At 45.3% G+C, this 24,113-nt stretch overlaps 1 protein-coding gene across 8 annotated transcripts in view; it reads left to right on the top strand.

Moving 5' to 3' along the window:
- Nucleotides 1-24,113, top strand: part of ARVCF (ARVCF delta catenin family member) — a 246,142-nt gene that overhangs the window by 136,766 nt on the left and 85,263 nt on the right. For all 8 annotated transcript variants that reach the window (XM_071572446.1, XM_071572447.1, XM_071572445.1 and 5 more), the window contains one exon: nucleotides 21,277-21,435. In XM_071572446.1, the coding sequence (XP_071428547.1) occupies nucleotides 21,277-21,435 (159 nt within the window). The remainder of the gene's footprint in view (nucleotides 1-21,276; nucleotides 21,436-24,113) is intronic.

The following is a 24,113-nucleotide window of genomic DNA, read 5'->3' as shown; positions in this document are numbered from 1 at the left end:
AGTAAAGCATTTGGTATTTCCTGTGCTACTGCTAGGTGGGAAAGCAGTTTCACAGCTTTCAAATGCTGTAATTCATTATTAGCTCAAGAAGCTTTTCTTGCCCAAGTGGAGGGGTTGGTGTTCGTTACTGTGCTGTAATTGCAGTCCCAAAGGGCTGTTCTCGCCCCTCCTCAGAGCACAAGTGATTCCAGGGCTAAAAACTGCAGTGTGAGGGAGGGCAATTCAAAGGAATTATTTCAATAAACAGTTTGTACTGAAGCCTTTGACCCCCCACACCCACCCACCCTGACCACTGTTTGGAAATACTTGAGGAAAACACCACTCCCTCTGGAGGAACTCAGGCAGAGGCCAGCGCTTGGTTTTGATTTGTTCCAGTTGTGTGTTGCCACTGGGAGTGATTTCGTGATGGGCTTGTCCACCATCAGAAGGCTCCCAGTCACTTGGCCATTTTTAGTTTTCTCCAAGGCTCCAGCTCTTGCACTCCACCTGAAGATCAGATCACTCCTCGGGAGTGGAAGAGAACAGTGTTTGAACTGCTAATTCAGCCTCTTGGGCCAGTCCAGGTGCTGACTTCAATTATTGTCTCCAGGAAAGGTGCCCCTACTTGAGGGACACTTAATCTCATGCTAACATAGCCAGAAAAAAGTGTAGTTATCTGCTGAGCTATATAAATGCCAAACTGAAATGAAGCATGGAAAGGTGAAATGTACTTTGTCTTAAGGCAATCACAAGTGCTGTGCCTTTCTGAGAGGGAGAGGATGGAGGATGTAATTGAGGTCACGTGGAAGGTGCAATTGCAATTCCTCGTGCCCTCTTGAAGGTGTGTTGCCCTTGTTTCCCAAGTGAGCTCTGCCATGCATTTCCAGAAGTCCTGATTTTCAGAGGAACAGTTGTTGCAGCTGTATTCAAAATAATTAAGTCAAGAGCAACAGATGAGGAAAAGGAAAGTGGATTAATAATGCAGTGATTCCCCATTTCCCTCCCTTGCTGAATGTTGTCCTTGTTCATGCTGGAAAGTGACCTTTTTTTCCTGAAATAGAATTGGAGATAACCATCCCCAAAATCCACACAAAGGCTATGGAGGAACTGATGGTGGGAGAGACAGGAAGCTTTTGTAGAGCTGTGCTCTGTTGAGCTGTGGAGTGACGGGACGTTCCCAAGGGGGTTGGAGACCCAACAAACCTTCTGGGTGAGGCTGCAGGGGACAGACCCCCAGTGGGCACAGGGTTGGATAGTCTGACTGGGTGTCTTTAGTGTCTCTGATCTTGGCTAATGCTGAATGAGCTTATTATTTAAATGCTCTTAATGAATTAGATAAACAGTGAAATAATTAACAAAGCAGGCGCTTAACTGGTTATTGCATGGTTTGGAGTGGACTTTATTTAGATGAATGAGGTAGTTCATTCTGCCATTAGCTGTGCCCTGGCAAAAAGGATTTTTTCCCCATTTCTTTTTAATGATTAAACACCACAAACAGCAAATGCTCTGTGACTTTTGCTGGGAAGACAGCACAATGGCCTGCTCCCTTTGGAGGGAGATAGCAGAGACTCCAGGGGACTCACATGCAACTTTTGAAAATGCTGTCTTTGGTTTTCTCAAATGTCAAAAAATTCTCAGGGTCTTTGATGCAGTAGAAGAGATCATCAAGTCATGAAACGTTGATATTTGAATTGCTGTCTAATTAGATCATGTCTGTAGCACAGTATCCCAGGCCCTGTTAGCACTGTCAGAGCACTTGTACAAGTCTGGCTACACTTCTGCCATTATCTGAGCTGCTGTTTCTTTTCACTCAACTAGTTTTTAGGCCCCAGTGATCAGTCATCAAAGCTGCTTACACTGAAGTGCTCATGGATTCTTCTTGTAACCCCTGGTCAGCTGTAGGACTTGAGATACTTCACACTTGGGGTCTGGGTCCTAAACTGGGGATCTTTCCTTTTGCACCAAACCTGACGATCTCTTTAGACATTGCATTTCTGGTTCTTACTCAGTACAGGTAATTCAACAAGACTTGCAAGCTGTTTGCTTTAGCTTTCATTCTTTTACACACACCACGTGTCTCCTGCTGCCTCTTCCAGTGCAAAAAATAGCAGTTACCAGTGGTGTGACCTCAGTTCTGGAGGTTTTCTCTTTTATCTGCTGCAGTAGAGCATCCTGTCTGTGCAAGGGCAGCCAGAGGGGTGATTCAGATGAGTGCAAAGGTGGCCAAATTTCTGATGCTCTGAGGTATGTCACACAGGCAATCTCTCCCCTCTTCTCTTTTTAAAGAACAGAGGGAGAAAGACTCAGGACATTGACTGTGACTGCACAGCACTGGGAGTGGATGCTCTGTGTGCTCTACCTCTGGCTTGGTTTTCTTTTTAAGGGTGTTACCAGAGACAAAATGCAGCTGTCACATGCAGCCTGCCTTGGGAGAACATTATTAGTAAATTCCTGGCTGAGAACTGTTCCTCAGAACTGTTAGATCAGATCAGTCAAGGCAGTTCTGTTTCCCAGTGGCGTCTGTTGCATGGGGGGTGTGTGGGTTCATCTGACCTCCCCTTACTGAAGCCTCCAGCCCTTTGGTACTTCCCTGGTCATTGAGCTGTTTCTGGCTGAGCCTGTTACCTCCCACCATTCCTAGAACATCTCAAAGATGGGGAAGGGTAACTGGATGGGAAAAAGACTTGGATTTGTCATAGTGGAGTCCTCCATTAGGAGGCAAATTTCAGGCAGGAATCAAAGCATTTAAGCACATTCTGTGAAATGCTTGATTTTATTTTTTTCTTTGATATTTTGTGTGTTCTGTATATGAAATTGTCAAAGACTTTCTGGAATGTTCTCCTGGATTCCTACTGCAAACCTTTACCTTTATGCTAAGGAAAACTTGCTGTGAATTTGGACAGAGACAGATGTGTTGGGATAGCTGTGCTGGCCTGTGTGGTCTATTGCAGTGTAAATTTTATACATTACAGTTGTCCTTGCATGGATTTTATTATTATTAAAGTGGCTTCTCTCCAGAGTAATTGCAGTGCTTTACCAGTGGTTTGGTTTTATTTCCAAAGAGCCCTGTTTTCCTTCAGGACACGTTTGCGTCAGGAGTTCCACTGAGAAGCTGGAGCTGGAGCTCTCCTGCAGTCAGAGCCTCCAGGAACTGCACAGCTACAAAAGGCATCAAGGGCTCATCTGACAGCCTGCACTGGCAAAGTAAAAGTTGGAGTCAGAAACTTTCTGAGAGCTTTTGGTGTATTTATATCTTGCAAGAAGTCACTGGCACTTCTTGTCTGGGGAAATCTTTGCGGGAAGTTCCTTTTAACTGTCTTGAAAAGCCTTAGGAATATTCTCCTTTTCAAGAGCAGGGAGGCTGATGGCTGAGGTAATTGTAAATCAAATGCCTTGGTTCCAGTGACTGCACAAATGTGGATTTATAGGTAATTAAAATGTAGCTGCAGCTTCTTCCCTGTTTGCCAGTCACTGTTTGGTTCATTCCCCCTCCCTTTTTGTGATGCTTTCATGTCCTGGCAGCTGAGAGGCATTGGCTGCTCGTGCCCTGCTCAGGTGAGCTCCTCTGAAACACCTTCAGAGCAGGAACTGTCTGTGAGGGGCTCAACTGGTGCTTAATTGAAGTGAGCACGTGTTGCTTCTGTTGCTGGTTGTCTTTTGGGCTGTGTTTAACCATTCTCCAGCTCACTGCAGACATGAAAGAACAAATATATGACATTATTCAGAGAACCAGGCAGGAGTCACCATGGATCTCATTCTTCAGCACCAACTGAACTGTCTCTGCATGCAGAGCTTCCCTCAGCATGGACCTCATACTAGTCCTTCCTTACTCCCCAGTGTCTGTGCTGTAAGGGTGAAGCTGACAGTGCAAATCACATCTCCACATCTTTTCACCCAGTCTGATTTATACAAAAACCAGTTAAAATTATGTTTGCAAGTTAGCCCATTGGATAATGGTTAGCTCATATGACAGAAGACAAGATGTGGTCTGGCATGCACTCTGTATATTTGAAATATTTATCCTAATCCATGGGCTTTGATTAAAACCTTTGACTCCCCAGCTATTGTTCTGAGATTAAAAAAATTACTACAGTGTTTTACTATCTCTAGCTGGATTTTTCATGATGTTTCTGTCCTTTTTTAATTCAAAGCAAGCGATGGAGAAACAGAGGAAAGCCCAAGAGCTGTTTAGAGTTGATGTGCTTGGAAATGAATCATTGATGTCTTCCAGGTGGACACCAAATGTGTTATGAAGTTTTATCTGCGTGTGGGGTAGTGAACCAAACCAAAGTGAAGTGCTTGGAATAGATCCCCTCAGGGCTGAGTCCCTGAGGAGCAAATAGGTGCCTGCAGGAACAGCTCAGTCTGTGAGCAGGGGGTTACTGAGGTTGTGCTGATACCTGTTGTGGGTACCGTGGTTACAGCTGCTCCTGATCCTTTGTGCAGGTTTATGCTGTATCAGAGTGGCTGGAAATGGAACATTTATCATCTTTTGTAGTTGTATGCTTTTCACTAGCATCTGGAAGAGAAATATCTCCTCCTAAATGAAATGTCAAAGGACTTAATCACTGGAAGGGGCAGATATCTGAACAAAAGAGGAGCAGTTTGTAGCTTTAGGAGAGAGGTTTGCCGTCTCCCAGAAGGATGAAGTGCTGGACCTTTGCCATATGGCATGTTGCAAATCTTTCAGAAACAACTCTCCCAGGCAGGAGGAATCATCCCACCTTTTTCATTTGCAGCATTCCCAACCAGTGCATTGAGCTCTGATGTTTTATATGGATCACTTCAAAAGTCTTGCTTGTCACCCGCCCAGTATGAAATGAGGGTATGTTTGCCAGGCAGGTAGCACAGATCCTGCTGGCTCTGCTCAGTCTGCCTCACAGCAGATGCTGTTCTTTCAAGGCAGCTTTAATTTTTCTTCTAGTTATTATGTACTTGTAAAGAAATTATTATTAGCAAGGCCTCTGATTTAGGCATATGATTTGAAGCCTCTCTGCAGCCTCTTCTGCTTCTTCCCAGCATGCCCTGGCAGTGTTTTCCTCTGTAGGAAGCTATTTTGAACATGTTACAACCACACGTGTATATTGATAAATGCTTCTTTTTGTAGCATGCTTTAACCTTTTCCTCAGCAGAATCAACTCTTTGAAGTTGTACAGCTGGTCTGTCTTCAGCTTCATTTTCTTGAGATTTTATGCTTAAGAAGCTCCAGCCTGTGCCAGCACGTGTTTACCAACAGGGTGATTGTAGGACTGCTCTCCCCCTTCTGCTACTACAGTCTGAGTAAGGCTGTATGGTAGGAAATAATGGCATTACTGCTGCTCCCAAAGTGTTTCTGATGTCAGAGAGCAGTTTGTCTGTGATAGTCAAATGCCTGGTCCCTGGGCCTGGTCAGTGTGGTGCTGTACTGGTGGGACAATGGTAAAGTCTTGGAACATGGTATTTAATTTAGCTGGGACACTGCCTTTCTGCTGTAGATGTCACCTTAGACTGTTTGTGCATGGCAGCCAGGGTGGCCAGTGCCACCTGCATCAGGGATGGTGGTGCTGCAGGCTGAGTTCACCCTGGTGTGGTAATTACAGTTGCTGATGTTCAAGTTTCTGCATTGCACCAAGTGGGTACTGTGTACATGAGGGAATGCTGACACTGGAGACCTGGACTGAACAAACATCAAAGGTCTTTGGATCTGCGAGAGAGCTGCCACAGTGGCTGCTTGTCCTCCTGTAATCTGCCAAAGGGTTTGCTGGGCTCTGCACTGCGTGGGTGCACCCAGGGCATGGGGGAGCTGTCACTGCAGTGGAGAAGGACTGAGTTGGTGAGTTGTCTGTCTCAGGGATGAGGATGCACAACCTCTGCTGGTGTGTGTTCACAACAGGGTGGCTGTAGGACTGTTCTCCCTCCCCTGCTCCTGCTGCCTGAGCTTACACATTCAGGCTGCTGCAGGGTGGGTGCTGCACCAGGAGGGACTGGAGCTGTGGTCCCTGCCAGCTGACGCTGCCATGCCATGCATGAAGGCTCTCACTGAGACTGGTAACATTAGAGAAATGATGTCACTGTACAGGCTAGTGCCAGATGTAATCAGCATCCCAAAGTACCTCTCTTGCACTGATGGGAGGGAGTGGGAGAGGGTGTGGTGAATGTGAAGGTTAGTCTGGTTATTTTGGCACCAGCTGCTGGGAACAGGTTGGTGTAAGGAGTGTAATGGCAAGTGTGTGTGAAGAGCAGTGGGGTTACTGCATGTCAGGGGCCAGGAGAGGGTTGATGGCCTCAGATCAGCACCTTCCTCCTGTGCCTCTGCCATATGCCACATGTGTGTCTGAAGGAAGAGCATGTGTTGGCTTTCTGTGAGTGATTATGGACTGGAGATTTTGAATACTTTTTCCATGACCTCTCGTAGGTGGACATGCTTTGATATTTGATAAAAAGAAAAATGCAGGTTACTTTTTCAGATTGACTGATGAACCTCCTGGGTAGTCACCACACCTGACACCTCTCAGTAATAACGATAGGGCTGCACAGCAGAGCATATGGGAAACCAATTAATTCAGTAGATATTAATTAATAAACACATTTCCTCTGGGGAAAACCTTTTAGCACATTCACTGCTCGGCCCAAGATTGTGTGCACGCATGAATGGGTAGAGAACATGCTTTCCTGAATTGTCACTTGTTATTTCTCCAGAGGCTGGGTCTGCCTCCCTCAGCCTGCTGCTGCCAGGCTTTGGGGGAGGCTGCAGCTCCTGCCTGAGCTGTCTCAGCCACCAGCACCCTCACACAGCAGTGCTGGCAGCACTTGCCGGGTGCCAGTGCCGTGCTGTGCCTGCTGAGCCGCCTGGGCAGCGCCGGCCGTCTGCGCTCCGTGTGCCCAGCACAGTTCCCTGTGTGTGCTGTGCAGGGGCAGCTCTGGGAATGGCTGCCCTGTGTGCTGGGGCCCGGACATCCCCTTGCAGGCAGAGCTGCTGTGGGACAGGCAGGGCACTGCCAGAGCCTTCCCTGAGTCTGCAGCCGCTGGGATTGCATCTGTGTGTGTCTTGAGCATCATAGGCTGAAGAGTTAATAGACACTGTGGGGTAGTTAAGCTGAATTAAAAGCCTCCATTTAACTTTTCTTTTAGAAACAGAGTCCACTTGTCTGTCACCAAGTTCATACAGCTCCAAGAGAAAGAACAGAGAGCTCCACACTGATCATGTAGATCATTGATGAAGATCTTAACATCTCTCCACTCGGACCTGACAAATGAATTAGTTTTCTTGGGAAACTCTTTTATTAGAAACAAGATCCAAACGTTTTACAAAAAGCTTTTTGGCTGCTGACCATTTGAACTTGAGCTTGACTGCTGAAACTGCAAAAAGCTGCTTAATGCTGTAAGCAGTGATTTTCACTGAGCTTTTCTGCTGCTGCAGTGCTGCTGCAGGTGTGAAGGTGATGGGCTTGAAGCAGTTCATCAGTGATTTGTTCTGAAGTTGTTTTAACTCTGTAAAATTTCATTAGACTAATTAGATGGCTTTGTATTGATAGTTTCTTCTTGCTGAGTATAAAGACAGAAACCTACTACTGGAATGCAAATCCCTATGATGGAAAAACCTTCAGTGCAAAATACGGCCGTGCTTCAGAATTGGCAGCGTGCTGAGGTGTGACCTTAGTGGTACAGGACTGGACCAGAAATGCTTATTCATCTCCCTTTATGAGTTCTCAGGTTCTTATCATTATGTGAAATACTCTCTGTTACAAAGTGGTCTTTATTTGTTGTGGTACATGTGCAGCTGGGAAAAAGAGGAGAAATTTCTTTATGGAAGTCTGCAGAGAATACAAAGGCTAATCTGATGATTTCACTTCCTCTTGGAGAAGTTATGGGTATAAAATACATTTATGATGACAAAACAATTTTATTAATTATGCATTTAAAAGGCAGTCAAATTTCTAAAGTATTTGAAATTTAAATAGCCTACTTGAACTTCATGGAAGAAATAATGAAGTGCCTCTTAGGTGCTCATATCACCTATCAAAACGTTACCATTCTTTTTCAGACACCTGTAACCTTTTCTATTTAGTGCTTGCACTCTGTATCCTTAGCAGGGAGAAGTGCTAATCCCTGATGAGTGCCGCTGAAATGATAGGTGGAGTCAGCAGAAATCTTTCTGCCCAGTGAGCTGGCAGGGCATGTTTGTAAGCCAGCAAACTGCAGTGCTCTGCAGAATGTGATGGATCCAGCAGCACAGCCCATTATGTCTACCAGGTTCACAAAGCTGGGATTAGGAACAGCTGTACCATCTACTGCTGAGGGTGTATAGAGCACGTTATCTGCTCTGCTCTCTGGGTTTCCAAACACAGTTCAGACGTTACTGAGAGTCTGTTAGAATATGTATAGTGGCTTTTGTTAAGAGAATGGAACGGTTTTCCTCAGGTTTCTTTAATTTTCCAAATGGAGCTGTTCTCAGTTTAAACTTCTTGACAAAATAGTTTTGGAGGGTTTTTTCCTATGATCAGAGCGTTCCTGATGATTTCTTATTCAGGAGTCGATTGAATTGCTGCGTGTGTGAACTGATAAGTGGTGGGAAGCTGTAAATGCTGAAGTGTTTGGTCACTGTTGTCGTGGATAATTGAATTAAGTGGAGAGTCAGGGTCGTTTTCCGCCTGTGGGGTGCGAAGTGTTCATGGTGTTTGACACAATTTGCTGTTCAGGATGGATATCTTTGTCTTCCACCCCGATAGCTGATGGTTACATTTGCTCTTCCTGACGTGCTGCCACCGCTTGTAAGCAAGATTTATTAATTTGGCTCCATCTTTGTGTTGTGCTGTTCTTGTGCTTCCCTGGTATTCATGGCTTGGGGCAAGACTCCTCCTCCCAGTCCTGGGCTCCTCTGCCAGGGCCAAGAGCCATCCTGCCAAGGGGCTGGCAGTGCTGGGGCTGGCACAGGAGCTCCTGGTGTGGGAGGTGGGGTGTGATGCATCTGGAGTTGTGCTCTCCTCCCCCTTTCTGTACTCCTTAAATTAATTGCTTGCTCACCCCAGTGGAACAGTTCAGACACACTCAGTTCATCCCGAGCCCCGAGTCACACTCCAGGCACTGGACTGTTACCTGAGAGTGTTTCCTTGTGTAAAAACAAATACTGGGCTTGTGCTCAGGTTTCTTGTGTTTTGAAATCTCTTCCCTGTCAGTACAAGACACAGATCTAATGAGAGCTTAGCAACTAAAACACAGTCTAGGCCAACCACATAAAAAGCCAAAGAATGACATTGTGGTGTTTGGAAAGCCTTAATAAAGAACCTTAATATAGTGCCGTGTGTGGAGGGAGCTGCTATTCGTCAAAAGATTTATATGGTGACCCAAGCAGTGCTAACAGGATGGAATTAAAGGCTGAAATATTTCTCTCATCTTTCCCCCCTCCTTCCCTTTTCCTGCCACTTTTTTTTTGTCTGAAAGCCGATTATTTGGCTTCCACATGACACTCGTCTCATTTATGGATTCTGTCTCTTCTCAATATTTCTGTCCTGATGTGCTTTATTGGTTTGGTTTTGCCCTCCCTGGATAGACTTGCACATTTTGTAATGCTTTTCTCCTCTGTCCACCTTTTCCTGGTGTTCTTTTGGCTTTAGCATTGCCCTTGCAACTTTCTGCCAAACTCACCCTTTCCATGCATGTATTTTATGTATTGGTAACTATTGTACTCCCTGATTGGGCAAGTTGAGCTGTGAAATACTGGGCATTTCTCAGACATCTTTATTTGTCAATAATGTCATTACAAATGATGGGTTAGTCCAGATCAGCAAACCTGACTTGTGGGTTCAGCAGTACCTTTATGGAGATGTTTTTGTGCTGCTGGGGACTCTGGGAAGGGAGTAAAAAGCACTGATCTCCTCTTGGGAGAACCCAAAAGCCAAAAGCTGAAGTGGAATGACCCCTGTGGTGTGTTTCTGAGGACAGTCCCAGTGCTGTGCTCAGGGGGAGTCCTGGAGGCAGGAACAGGGTTTATGGCAGAGTGTTCATCATGGGTGGGGGACTCACTGCTGCTGAATTTGTACTGATTGAGTCTGTCCTACTGCTTAAAAGGGGTGGATGGTGTGGCTGTTTATCTTTTGATTCTTTGTGAGGAATTGGAAGAAAAATAAAAATTTTCATTTAGACTCTGGGAAAGAGCTTTGTGTATAGATGATACAAGCACTGCTGATGCTTTACAGAGAACTTTGGTCCTCTAATGCACTTGGAGGAGTTTCACTGTAAGAACCAGTTTATTTCTGCCAAAATTTTAGTAGTAGGGGTGGCTCATAGGGAAGCAGTTCCTTTATATAGAGAAGGGAAGATTGGGTACTTGGGTGCCACATACTCTGGCAGAACAGATGGAAATGGTGTATCCTGCACAATGCTAAATTCCAAAGGGAATCTCACACAGGAGGCTGCTCTGCATGAGTGGTCTCTGCTGGCAGTGTGCACGTGGGGATTTGGGCACTTTGAGGGCTCCTGGCCATGCTGGGAGCAAGCTGGCTGGGAGTTTAGTAACACACCACATCCTATTTGTAGCCTCAGCTTGGCATGTCTCCTCTGGAAAAATTAAAGATTCTCTTTTCTGGCATGAGACCACAACAAGGAGTGGGAGGGAAAGGCAGCTGTCCCATCCCTGGGTTCAAACAGCAGTCTGGCAGCTTGTGTTGCCAACTGCAGGGAGGTACAGCATTCAGAGCAGGAGTTTGGTTTCTGACTGATGTTTATAATGGCAAGTCCTTAATTTCGTCCTGTATGATCTCTGGTTTTTATCTGTGTGTGTTTAATTGAGAAATGGCTCTCCCAGAAGCCCTCTGAGAACCTGTAACAAGTGATTTGGATTGCTGACTCCAGGGCCATGACCTGTCTTGGTCTTCATCATATTTGAATTCCATTGTGAAGTGCCAAATCAAAGCACATCAGAAATAATAATAAAAAAGATACTATGTAACTAATTGAGTGGTTGGCAAATGTAATGATGGGGTTTTACAGTTCAAATGCTTTAATCTACAAGTGCTGGCTGTATACAGGGTGCCAGTAGGAGCAAGTGGGCACAGAAAGATGCCTCTTTCCAGCAAATATGTGGAATCCTAAGCCAGAGCTGATGGAAAAAGCCAAACACGTGTAACTAAGAAATTAAGAGCTATTTTACTTTGCTAGTGAAGATATTCACCTCTGGGCAAGTGACTTCCACTGTAGCTTAAATGACTTTTTCCTTTCTGAGGTTCATGCTTGTCATGCAGTAATAGCAGGCCTTGCTGAATGGCCTCCCTGTCCTTAAGTGAGCATTCTTATTTTACACTGAACTGAGCCAGTGGTTTCCCATTAATTTTCTGGATGAGGGTGCCTGGGCAAATGGTGCTCATCTCTCCTCTTTCCCCTTCAGTCACTGGTTCCTACTGTCCCACAGCTGTTTCACTTGCATTAGCACTGCAGCTTTGGGGAGCTGTGCTGTGGAGAGCCAAGGCTGGGGGAGGATGTGACAGGTGGGGTCTTGGTGGTTTCTCAGTTGACACAGTGCTCTGTTTTCCACCTTGGCCTTGCCTGGTACTGCTGGCCAGCTGAAAGGGGATTCACCACTGCTCACTGGTGGGAGGAGAGGAAACTCCTTCAGGATCCCTCATTAGCCCCTTCCCTGGATGACAACAGTCTCTTTACTGAATTTAAGTGTAGTTTGCTGAGGGTGAGCTGTGGGGATAGATAGATAGATAGATAGATAGATAGATAGATAGATAGATAGATAGATAGATAGATAGATAGATAGATCCTGCCCTAGCTTTAAATAAACTGTTCTTAGCCTGAAAACTCTTCAAAGCAGTGTAGCAGTGAAGTAGGAGCAGTTGTGTGCATGCACCTCTCCATTATCAGGTTTAGGATTAAATAGGAACATGATTCTTAAATAGGTCCAACCTGTTAAGAAGCAAAATTTTACCATGTTAATGTGTTGGTGTTTTTTTTCTTGCACCACTCACTTACTGTCTAAAAATTAAAACAAAATGTGTGTGTCTTGTCAGCCTTCATCACAGACATTGGGCTGGGTAAACCTTTCAGAGCCTGAAGGGTTCTCCATCAGCTTTCCATTATACCTTTAGGCACTTGAACTGTAATCACATCACCCCTTGACCTTCTTGTGAGGTTAATAGCTCAGACTTCAGGGCTGGATGAGAGACCTCTCTGATCCTTTTCTCTGGCTGTTCTGTTAGCTGTGCTCTGAGCCCACTGCAGTGCATCAGCATCATTCCACAGCTCTGGATGTGAGGCCTGAACAGGTTCCTTCTACTCAGCATTTTCCCTAATACCCAAGTTCTTGCTTTCATCCTTTTTTTTTTCTTTTTCTTCTTGTTTTTTTTCTCCTACTGTCATTGCTGGTTTACCCCTGGCTTAGGAAGCCTTCATGCTGTCTTTCTCTCCTATCTGAGGACTGGTCATGTACAAGTAGGGGTTATAAGGTCAGTCTTATGAAATTAACAGAAAACATGTGAATTAAATGGACTACTGAACAAAAAGGCCTTGGTGAGCCCTCCTGGGTAGTTGAAATAGCACAGTAACAACATTGCACTTGGGAAAACTGTCTCCTGCAATGTCTCCCATTTGGAATATTTGCAGCAGCCAGAGAGGCCTTTGGCTTTGTTGACTTGTTTGTGTTTCTTGGTGTTCAATGGACTTGCAGTCAGCCAGAGCCCTCCCGCACAGTTCCTGCCCTGCTCTCCACTCTGGCTCCTGGGGTGACACAGCAGTGAGGGCTGGGCTCTCCTGGAGGCTCCTCACACCTGGGAAGGGGGTGAGATGCAGAGGGAAGAGGTAGTGTGTGACTGAAGGTGGGTGCTGTCCTGGGGAGCTGTTTGGACTGACAGTCCTGCTGCCAAACAAACCTGCTTTGGGCCTTTATGGTGGGAGACATTGGCAGCACATCCCTTGTGAGGTGGGCAATGGGTTTTATTGTCCATCACTTTGTATTCCCCAGAATGCAGAATAATTTATTTTGAGGAGCAGCCTTGGAATGCAGGCTTAGAAATCATCAGTGATCCGTATGTTCTGTGTTCCTCAAGATTATAAAAGCTTTCTTTATTTGCCTTTTCTGTTGTGGCTGTGTGTTTTTGTTGTGTAGTTCAGATCTACCAGCAAGATTGGGGGTGGATGAAGAGATCAGTTGAATTTAACACTGATCTGATACGGCTCCTGGGACACTCAAATAGTGCTCCAGCCTTGGTGCAATCCAGAGAATGCAGAGATGGTTTATATTTGCCTTCAAGTTCAAAGCAATTCTCTAAGGTAGTTTTGGAGCAGAGCAAGTGGGCAGTGTGTGTGTTCCCTGCTGGGTCTGGCAGGTCTTGGTCTGATGCACTGATGGTGTGTGAGGGGGCTGGGGTAGAGTCTGGGGCACACAGACTGCCTAAAGAAACTTGCTGCTGTCACCTGCCCAACTCACAGCTGGTTTTTATGTTTTAGATGAAGGGCCTGGCTTGTACTTCTGACTCCCATGTGTATGGAAGTTTGTGGACTTGATACCTGGTAATACATGCATTGGTTTATTTTATGACCCCAACTCTGTGAGGCCTAGAAGTGAAACCTGAATGCCTGTCTTACAGAGAGGAATGTAGCATTAGTCATCCCACACCAGCCTTAATGCCAGCATTGTGGAGGCAGCAGGTGGGGATGAAGGAAAAAACTTGCTGGAAAATTAATAATCCATGATGTAACCTCATCCCACTGAAAATCTCCCTAATTGAGCCTTGGTTAGTTCATCTGAACAGCTCCAGAGAGGAAGCAAGCCAGATCTGTGCTGGGTTTGGTCGAAGATTAGGCAAGCAGACTTGCATTGTGTTTGCCTTTGGGAGGCAGTTTGGCAAATTGCAGTGAACTCTCTGTCCACATCTTGGTGAGAAAGTCATTTCCTGCTCATTGGGAATGGTTTCCTGGTGGGCAGAGTGTCCAGATAAACACGAGCCATGTTGTCTGCAGTTAAGGGGAGGAGAGCTGAGCCTGCTGTGGGTGCCAGGTGCTTTTTCTTTTTTTTTTCCCTTGTATCATTTTCATATTAAAAATAATTATTTAGGATTCCACTTTGCTACTTGATCTTGCTGAACTACTGGGCATGCAATTAAGGGACTGAGTGATGAGTTGTCATACCCCTGTTCTGCTTTGGGTTCTACCACAGACTTCTTACATCAGAACTCTGAGGCCTGGATTCATCCTCCAGCTTGAATACTCTCTTGAAGTTTTTGATATAATTTCCCTCCATAATCAGTGGCAAGAGCTGGATGATTCCAAGGTGGTGGTTTACCCTGTGCAAGATCTGAACTGTTCTCTGAGGCTTCTATTCTTTTTAACTAAAGAGGAAGAATTTGGTTATTTTGCATTTAGATACTTGCTTAAGCTGCCTAAAATTGGGTATTGTGAATTTGAACCTATTACTCATCCATTTTCCTACCTGGAAGTTTTCTGTCCTCCCCTTCCCTGGCAGGACCTGCTGAGGTGAGCACACAGCTCTGCCACATTGCAGCAGTGCTGCCATTTTGCAGTACAAAAGCTGCTGGTGGTGGTTTTGTTCTGATAATCAGTGGGCACACGTGATTTCCTGAGCATTACCTTGATGCAGTAGGACTGGTGTAAGTTTTAAGTATATATATTATCACATCTGTTGAAGTTGACTGAGATGAAGTGTCTTGACATCTCTGGTTATCACCCAGTCAGTCTGAAAAGCAGGACAAGGCAATACAGAGCCCTGAGAGACACCTTGTCAAAGTGACAAATTGCCCTTTCTAATTCAAAGGAGCAGCTTGCATGGCAGAGCTGAGCAGCTACTGGAGAAAGGGGAGCAGAGCATGGGAAAAATACTCTATTTGTTTAGTCCTTCCCCTGTATTTTTTGTTGTTCGCTGCTCTGAGCTGAAGCTCTTTGTTTTCCTTCCTCTGAAACAACTTAAGAGCAGGTTGAGAGGAGCAAAGCCCCTGGGATTCTGCCTCTCCCACTTCTCATTCTTATAAACTGTTTACAATCTCCCTCAGTTTTCTAGCTTTGTATGGAAAAGTTCAGTGGGTCAGCTTTCCCTTTAGCTTCATCCATCATTCCAGTCAATTAGAAATAGTTGAGGGCCAATTGCCTGGTCTTGCATTAACTGAGACACTTCAGATTGTTTAAAACAGCGTGAAAGGGCCCATTGTTGGCCGGTGGCAGGGGCTGTGGGTGCCCTGCTGATGGGCAGCTCCCGCGTGGCCGAACAGAACCCCAGTGTGTCCTGCCATGCTCGAGGGGTGAATGTTACTGCTCCAAGCCTTGTCTGGGTTTTGATTCCTTCTCCTTCACCGCCGCCTCTTGCTTTCCCTGAAAGGTGTGATGCCTTCAGAGGGTGAATTACCATGCCTGCTTCCAAAAAAAGCTGCTCTTTGTGGCTTTTCAAAAAACTTCTGTAGTTGAGGGGTTTTTTTCCAGTTGCTGAAATGTTCCTTTTAACCTTGGTGCTTTAAAAGCTCTTGGCATTATTTGTTCACTGCTTGTCGTGTGTGTTTCTAAAGGACAAAGGAAGTGTGTAAGTGTTCAGGAAACAGTTAGTGCTTTGTGGTGTGGGGCTGAGTTCATTCTGGTACCCCATGCCAGGACAGGCGCCTTTCATTTGGGGCTGACATTTCTCAGCTGCTCTGAGCTGCCCAGCCTTAGGGCAGGGCTTGTGGGAGAGCTCTGGCAGAGAGCTTGAAGCTTCTCCTGGGGTGATGTGTTTGGGTTCACACTGGAGTGAGCTGCTCCATTGTATACATACATCTCTATATATTTATGTATATTAGAAACACATTTTATTTCACATGACAAAACAGAAGAGTAGGTTTACTAAATGGAGATCAGTTTATCTGCAGCAAAGTAGATATTTATCTATTCCCATCTTTAAATCATTATCTGCCTTGCAAACTCTCTTCCAGCATTGTATGCTGCCTGGATTTCAGTGCAGGCTGCTCCATGTGCTTTTTGTTGCTCCAGAGCCCTTTTGCCTGAGTGTGCCATCGTTTGGTGCCAGCTGTGGGGCAACGTTTCCCTTGATCCTGAAGGATTTGGGTAGGTCAGACTGGATACCTGTGTTTGGTGCCAAAGCCCCAGACCTTGGTGTGTTTTTTGAATTGGAGGAAACAGCCTGTGGCAGTCCTTGGACATCAGGTCTCCATGTGCTTGCAGAGGTGCCCTGCCCTGCAGTGGGGCAGACACTGCTGTGTGTGAGGGCTCACCTGTTCCTCCATTCCTGAAGCACAAACTGAAAATGTAGGGCAGTCTCGTGTCTGGCTGCCCCCCAGGTGGTACAGGCTCAGTGGTGGGCACGTGCTGGTTGGCTTGGATTCTGCCTTTTGCCCTGCTGAGATGCACAGAAAGCTCCGTGGACAAATCCAGGGCAGAGAGCACAGCAGGGATCTTGAGGCTGTGGTTAAAGGCAGGGGGCTCTGACAAGGCAGGAGGATGTGATCGTAATCAGATCTGAGTCTTCAGCTGCTGACAGCTGGATCTTTTACTGCAAAAAATCTGCCACAAATACCAAGTTCAACAAACTCCATCAGTGACTTTCTTCCTCTCTGATGTACCAGTCTGATGCAGATCTCAGGACAGACTTTTTTCAACTGCTTTGTTCCTGCAGACTTGTCTTTTTTCTCCTCCACATGCCTTCAGCAAATAACAGCTTGAGGGTATGACAGAGCTGGAAGTGCAGGGCTGAGGTGGAAGGACCAGTGGGGCAGAACACCAGCCCCAAGACTCGACAGAACCAATGTTTGCTTGCTTTACACTTGGAAATAATCTCATGCTTTGCAAAGATTGAACCTCTAATAAGTAATTTAAACAAAGAGTAGTAGAGGAGAGAGAATCCACATTTAATTCAATTAGCATTGTTGTCCAATGCCATTAATTACGCCCAGACTTGCGATGTGTTTCACAGGAGCTGATACACTTGAGCTTTGTCTGTGCCTGGGTTGAGTGAGGACAAGTATGGCCACTGATGTAGAATCCAGCCCTTGTGCTTTGCAAAAACCTTCAGATTTGCTCTCTGACAGTAGCCTGGAGTAAGGAGTAGCTGGAATGGCCTGCACTGCAATCTTCTGAACAAAGGGCATCTCGGGGAGAATGATGATTCAATGTACATGATTTCAGTGTTCTTGAAGAGGGACTGTTTTAGTGGAAGTAATAATCTCCTGCAATTTTGTATTATTTCCAGACTGTTTAAAATTGTTCCATAGGCAGAGAATAAAGAAGTTTGTTTACTGCCTCAAAGTAGGATGTCTTATCCTCCTGGGGGAGGTTATTCTTTTATTAAAACAGATATAAAATAGCTACTTTGATGGAAATATAACTCTAGGAATTGAAATGGTGATGATTACAGAAGCTGTGGTATTCTAATGCAAAATAAGCCCTAGGAGATACGTGCCCTAAATGGTGAATCACTGTTCTTTAACAAAACAAGAATTACTGTTATTTTTATGATTCTTGCTTATTTTACAAGGTCTTTAGCTGTTTCATTTGCACTTAACTTTTACAGGCTGGGGATAAATTGATTGTTGCTTTGTGTTTTAAATAGCGTGGCTTTTTTAAAGCACACTGGAGATGCAAGCACAGATCAACAGGATATTTGGTCTCAGAAAAGCAAAAGCAGTGGGGAAAGTCATGGCTGCTGACACTGTATGCAATAACTGCTCTGGAATCTGTTCTTGTAATTCAGTGGTGTTTTGTAATTTTGGAAGAAGCCAAAGATTGTTATTTGTAAAGGACTTCATGGGTAATGCTTAGCAATTTGCAAGGGGAGGATATCACATTGAAATGTGTGTGTTTATTGCAACAGAAAACTCTTGTGGCTGTTTTAGAGGGTCTGTGGGATCCCTGAGAGCACTGACAGACCTCACTGGCCCTGACTGGCTGCCCATGGAGCTTCTGCCCAGAGACCTGGGAGCTCTGTTTGTTTAAGCTCAGCCCTCAGCCTGTACTTGGTCTGTGCTGCAGGAGCACTGGTCTGTGTGTGTGTGTGTGTCTGTGTGTCTGTCTGAGTGTATGTGTGTGTGTGTCTGTGTGTGTGCTGCAGGAGCACTGTGTGTCTGTGTGTGTGTCTGTGTGTGTGTGTTGTGCTGCAGGAGCACTGGTGTGCCTGTGTGTGTCTGTGTGTGTGTGTGTCTGTGTGTGTCTGTGTCTGTGTGTGTGTGTTGTGCTGCAGGAGCACTGTGTGCCTGTGTGTCTGCGTGTGTCTGTGTGTGTGTCTGTGTGTGTCTGTGTCTGTGTGTGTGTGTTGTGCTGCAGGAGCACTGGTGTGCCTGTGACTGCCCATGGTCTCTGTCACCCCAGACGAACCTCGGACGTGCCTTGTCACTGTGGACCTGCCTGTGTATCCCTGCACCTCATCATCCTAACCCTGGTTTGCTTCCCAGGTTGACCTCGAGCCTCTCTCCTCACTGTCATACTGTCCTTGGTTGGACCTGGCTGCCATCTCGGGTCTGTCCTGCTCCTCTCTCTGGTGCTGTGGGTGTGGGCACCAGCCACAGAGGCCCCTGCCCAGCCATCCAAACGCTCTCTGCCAGTGCTATGGCCCTTGATGATGCTTCCTGTGACAGGATTTCTGTACTTCCTTCAGCTCTTGTGCCTTGAGTATTTTGGAGGGAGGATCCTAGAGGAGGAGGGAGCCAACCTGCAGGGACGGCCAAGGATCCTGTTTGTTCCTCCTGAAGAGAACTGGATGCTCAGCTGATGACAGTCATGGCAGATCCCTCTGGTGCTGGGGAACACCCTCTCTGCCAGCAGGAAGGGACCACAGGGTCCTGGCCACTGTGGTGGCACAAAAGGAATTGTCTGGTTGCTTTTGCTTTGAAAACCTCAGCAAAGTAAAGAAATGAGTGTGTTGTTCTGAGCTGGAATTACCTCCCTGTAGCAGACAGGGAACTGCTGGTAGCATAATTCATTAGGAGTGTCGTGTTCCAGTCTTACCCAGCAACTTGTGGTTTACTTTGGATAATTAGGCTTAACTGCCAAATGTTTGGAATCTGAGATGCCAAGGTGTATTTAGCAAAAAAGAATGTCCTAAATACTGCCTTAGAAGCTGAGCAGAGAAGGAAGATAGTTGAAAGGGGTAATGTGTCCCAGTTTCTGCAATTTGTGATGACCTAAAATCCTTAATGATGGAGTCTAAAAACAGATAACAAAATCTCTGCATCTTTTCTACATTAATGTTGGCTTGTGACAACTCCACATTAGTGATGTAGAGAAAGTACTGGGTTTGGAGATCAAAGAACCATCTCCTTAAGCTAATTCAGGGAGTAAGCTGGATGATAGGCTGTCCTCTTTGCTCACATAGTAAGAGGGAACACACACAAGAGGCAGTCTGGTTACTCCTCTGTGTTGGGGCATCTGCCTTGAACTTTGCAAGCTTTGAGGCTTTCTGATGCCTGGGACAGTCTCTTGCTAACAACAGTTCTCTTGCAGGAATGCAGATCTGTACCACACCTCCCTGAATCTTCATTTTAGAAGCAGCCAGAGGATAAAAACCAGTGCAGTGCTCATTTAAAGTCAATATGCTCTAGTTTGCAATTTGCTCATGTGTAAGTGCCCATCTTTTAAGGTTTCCTCTGCCCACAGGCAGTCTGAATACAAAGGCAGACTATTTTTATTCTTTTTACTAAAAAAAAGAGTATTGCAGAAGTTCAAAGAGCAAAATATTTCTTTGCACCTTCCATCTCCTATGCCTTATTGCCAGAAAACAGTTTACCTCTGGAAAGTCTGGAGGGGATTGAAGGGATGGGGACAGCTCAAGTGCAGCTGGAAATGAAGGTGGTGGATGAGATGTGTGGATGTACATTCATGTGTGAGAGGACTGGGAAGGTTCCCCCTTGAATCAGTTTTGGCATTGGAGGATGAGCTTAATGAGACCACAATACCCTGTTCAGCAGCATGAGGTCGTTGGGAGCCTGCACAAAACATGGCACAGCAAAAGGGGCAGTCTGGAGATCATTGCTCAGGTGAAATGCAATTTTTCTAAATAAAATGATACAAAATATATGTAGTTCCCTGGTGATGAAGCTGCTCACATGGAGAGTATTTAAACCTTGCTGTAGTCAGGCTCAGCATGTGCATGACAACAGTTTCACCCCAACCCTTTTATCTTGCTGTGATGTGAAGAGCTCTGCTGGATTTGTCCACAGTGTTTTATTTAGGGGAGAAGGTGTTCACTTTGTGGTTTAGGGCTCTATGTCATTCTTCTTTGACTTTTAGATTTTAAAACATATATATATAGCACTGTCTCTGTGTGGCTGTGTTTGTGTGTATATGTATAGCCCTCAATAAAGGGTGTTCTTTGAGTGCCTGTTGGCAGGATGTGCCACCAGAAGCCCCTGTTTGGTTTTAAGGCCCAGATGCCTTCAGGGGTGTTGATGAATTTATCAGTCTGGCATTTAATTTTTTGTGGCTGAGGACTCGTAATGCCAGGGAAGCTCAGACTTCTCAGTGCCTGAGCTGGTTCTTTATTGGCCTCTTGCTGTGAAACTTCTGAAATATGTTCATCCACCAAAGGGAGCTTCTCTGATTTCTGTGCTGAAACACAGTTAGAGAAGGAAAGGGAAGGTTCAGATGTTGGTGAGCAGCAGAGCACTCTCTTTGGGCAGAATCCCTGCAAGAACCCGCCTTTGGTCTCCCTCCTTTCTGTTTAGTTTTCATTAGGTTGTCTGTCTGTTATAAATTTTAAATAAGCTTATAGCCAGTTAGACTTTATGGACTTAGCAAAGATGTGGGAAGGGAAGCATTTAACTGGATTCAGCTGTTTATCTCTAGCCATCCATTTTTTCTAATTATCACTGCCTTGGACAGCTTGAGAAAGGTGTCCATTTAATTGGAGGTGTTGATGTTTTATGGCCTTCTCTAGTCTGCAACTGAGTGTATTTTTGATCAAATGAAAATAAACTTTTAATGGTGTGTAATATGAACTGCTCTGAAAGCCAGTGGGGCCTGTTCACTGCAGAACTGAATGAATGTTTTTACAGACAAAAATTGCACTTCTCCAATGCTGGGCATTGAGGAGAAAGCTTAAGGCAGGTTTCAATATAAGGTAATAAGTCTGTTAGTGTGTTCCTATAAATATGAAGCACTTGATAGATGCTTTGCATGATTTCTGTTTGCTGCCCTGAGCCCAGTCACACCAGCACAGTTGCAGAATGCTTTCCTGACATAGTAAATAACTTTCTCTGAATCTGTACTTGGATGTTTTTGGGTAAAATGTGGGGGGGTTTTCAGTTGAGGAATCTGAAATAAATAGAATAGTTGCACCACAATGGTAGAAGTGGAAAGTTAAATTATTACTTTTTTTACCTGCTTGTTTAGGAACAAAGCCCCAGTAACCAGACCTCGATAGCAATGATGCAAGAGCCTCAAGAAATGGTGGAAGAGACAGTTACTGTGGAGGAAGACCCAGGCACTCCCACCTCCCACGTGTCTATTGTCACTTCTGAGGATGGAACCACAAGGAGAACTGAAACCAAGGTGAGAGGTTAATAACCAGGGTGGGAAATGGCACAGTGCCACCTAATCATGAACTGGAAATAGCAGGGAGCAGCCTGAGTGATGACAGTCATGCTGTTGAGATCCTCAGGGGTGTTGAAAGTCATGTTTGCCAGCAAACTGAGTTTGGGGCTTGTTTGGTTTCCCCTCTGTGTCCAGCTGGCTCCCTGTCAGCTCTGCTGATGCAGCTGCTCATGGAGCTGTGCAGGGAGCAGTGGAAATTCTCCAGGTAAACCAAACCAACCACTGGAACCCCCTCTCAGACTGTTCCTTCTTTTCAGATTCACTTTGTTTTACTGAAGCAGGTCACAACACTGCCCTGCAAACACACACAGTGATAGGAGAAGTAGATGAGTTGGTAGGGCTTGGCTGAGCAAAATGTGCTTGGAAATGTGTCTTAAATTAGTGGTGGTCTGTAATAACAGTCTGTGATTATGCATTTGTCCTTTAGCCCATGTAAATAACACCATAGCATTTAAATCCTGCAACCATCTTGTGAGTGGCATTTTCCTCCTGGTGCCTGGGGAAGGCTGAGTGTGCTCTCAGGTGACCTGTACCTCAGGTTTGGCTGCATTACAGGTGTTCTGATTTTCTTGAACTCTTTTTGTTCCCTGGGTAAGGTAATTCTGCTGTTTCTGCTGAGCAGGTGCTGTATGTGCAGAGCTGCCACGTGTGCTTTCAGTACCACTGGAACATGACAAAGATAAGGGTGGTTCCCTTTTTAAAAACTTTTAAACAGGACTGATAAAAAAATAATTGTCCAAATACTTTCTGTGTTAAAAGGAGTTTAACAGAGGTCACTGCATAAATCAGTGTTTGTTTTTACTGGTGTTCCAGAATTGCAGCCCTCTAAGATGCCTCTTCAGGACGTCAGATCCTCAGGTTGAAGTAAATGAATGTTGATTTCCTGAGGTCAGTGGGCCTGTGCACATTACAATAAACTGAGTATCTGGTTTAATATTGTTGCAGTTAGTTAGAAGGTAAATATAACTAGCCTGTTTTCTCATTGTTGGAAGGAGATGAAGGTCTTTAAATAAAAATGAAACAGATGAACAAAAACGCACCCCACATTTTTGTTAGCTGTTCAAATAATCTCATGTATTTAGTTTGTGGCTTCATGAAGGAAATGCTGGTTTCTTCCCAGTGGCAGCAATAACAACTGTTATTTGTAGGAAGGAAGTGATAAAATTACAGTGGCTGTGGACCCCTTGTTCTGTGTACTCATAGTGGCACGTGGGTTTGGACACTCTAAATGCAGCTGTGCAAGGGAATAAAATTATAGCTACAACTGTAAAAATAGAGGAGAGGCCCTGCAGTGGTCCCCAGATAACGGGACCACATGGAGTGAAATGGTTTGTCTGAGATAGTTGTGCCTCTGATAAAGCTGCCTGTTTGTCATGGCCTGAGAGGTGCCATTCTCTCCTTTGTGTGCAGTACCTCCTGTTTTTTGTCTTCCCACAGAAAAGGGCAGTGGCAGCTTCAAAACAGGCATTGTATCTGCATATGGGAAAGGAAAATTGAAGAAACAGCAACCCTGGAGCTGCTGTTCTGTCTCAGAGCAAGACTTTCCTCTCTCACTGTGGCATCCAGAACGTGGGGAGGGCTCACAGCCTTCTTGCTCTGCATTTGTGTTGTTTCCAGTAGTGCCACTGACTGACTTATCTACTGCCCAGAGCTGTTTCCCAGTAATTCCTGGCTACAAAGACAAACAAAAAAATTTTTAAAGATCCAGTTGTTGAGAAAAATTACTCTGAAATGTCAAAACACAGGCAGGGCTGGGTTAGCCCTGGTGGCCAGAAGAGGTGCTGAGCCTTTGCTTGGGTGGTTGTTGCCTCTGAAGAGGTTTTGGTTTGACTCTTCCTTGCTATGATAAAATGGCACAGGTTTGGCAGCTCATAAATGGGAATCTGAGGTCAGATTTTATGATTTTTTCTATCTCATTGGTCTTCAATTTATGTTTTGTTTTGGTAGGGGCTGTGAAAATGAAGACTGTTGTCACTGGGGCTCAGTAGCACCAGTTAATTGTCCTGGAGTTAATTGGCATCAACACTGTAATTTCTAATAGGTATCATCATAGTGCTTTCATAGGTCATGCTATTAGATGTGAGAGCACTACAGAGAAAATTAAGTTTCCTGGTACCTTGTGCAGTGGCAACATCCTGCCCTTGCTGCTTGGATGAGGGCAGTGAAGAAAAGCATCTCCCTGGGGTGGGAGTGCAGACACGTGGCCCCTGAGCAGGTACTGTGGAGGAGCAGGGGCTTTGTGGTGCCTGCCTTTTCCCCCAGAGATGTAAACAAATTTTAACCCCCCCCAATAAGCTAAAAATAACAAATAAAACACCCCCCACAAACCAAACCAACCCCACATGAATTTGGCCTTGCTTTTAGTGTGCAGGTGGTTCTTACCCTTGTGAAGGAGTGACATTTCTTATGGTGGGAGTTCTCACATCTCTTCTCAGTAATATCCAGTCTGGTGCTTAATAAGGGCAGTGTGTGAAGTTGGGGTGGTCTCAGTCTGTTCAGGGAGGTTGAGGGATTTGTTTGTGCTCAGCTGTTCTTTTTGTTTTGAACAATCACCTTTCTGTGCTCTGCATTGCTGTGCTCACTCCAGGTCTTTTTGAGGAAGGGTTTAGAGCCTATTTTTACTCCATCTGTAACTG

This window comes from Pithys albifrons, chromosome 17, assembly GCF_047495875.1.
Source record: "Pithys albifrons albifrons isolate INPA30051 chromosome 17, PitAlb_v1, whole genome shotgun sequence".
Taxonomy (NCBI): domain Eukaryota; kingdom Metazoa; phylum Chordata; class Aves; order Passeriformes; family Thamnophilidae; genus Pithys; species Pithys albifrons.
This window is presented reverse-complemented; position numbering and strand designations above follow the sequence as displayed.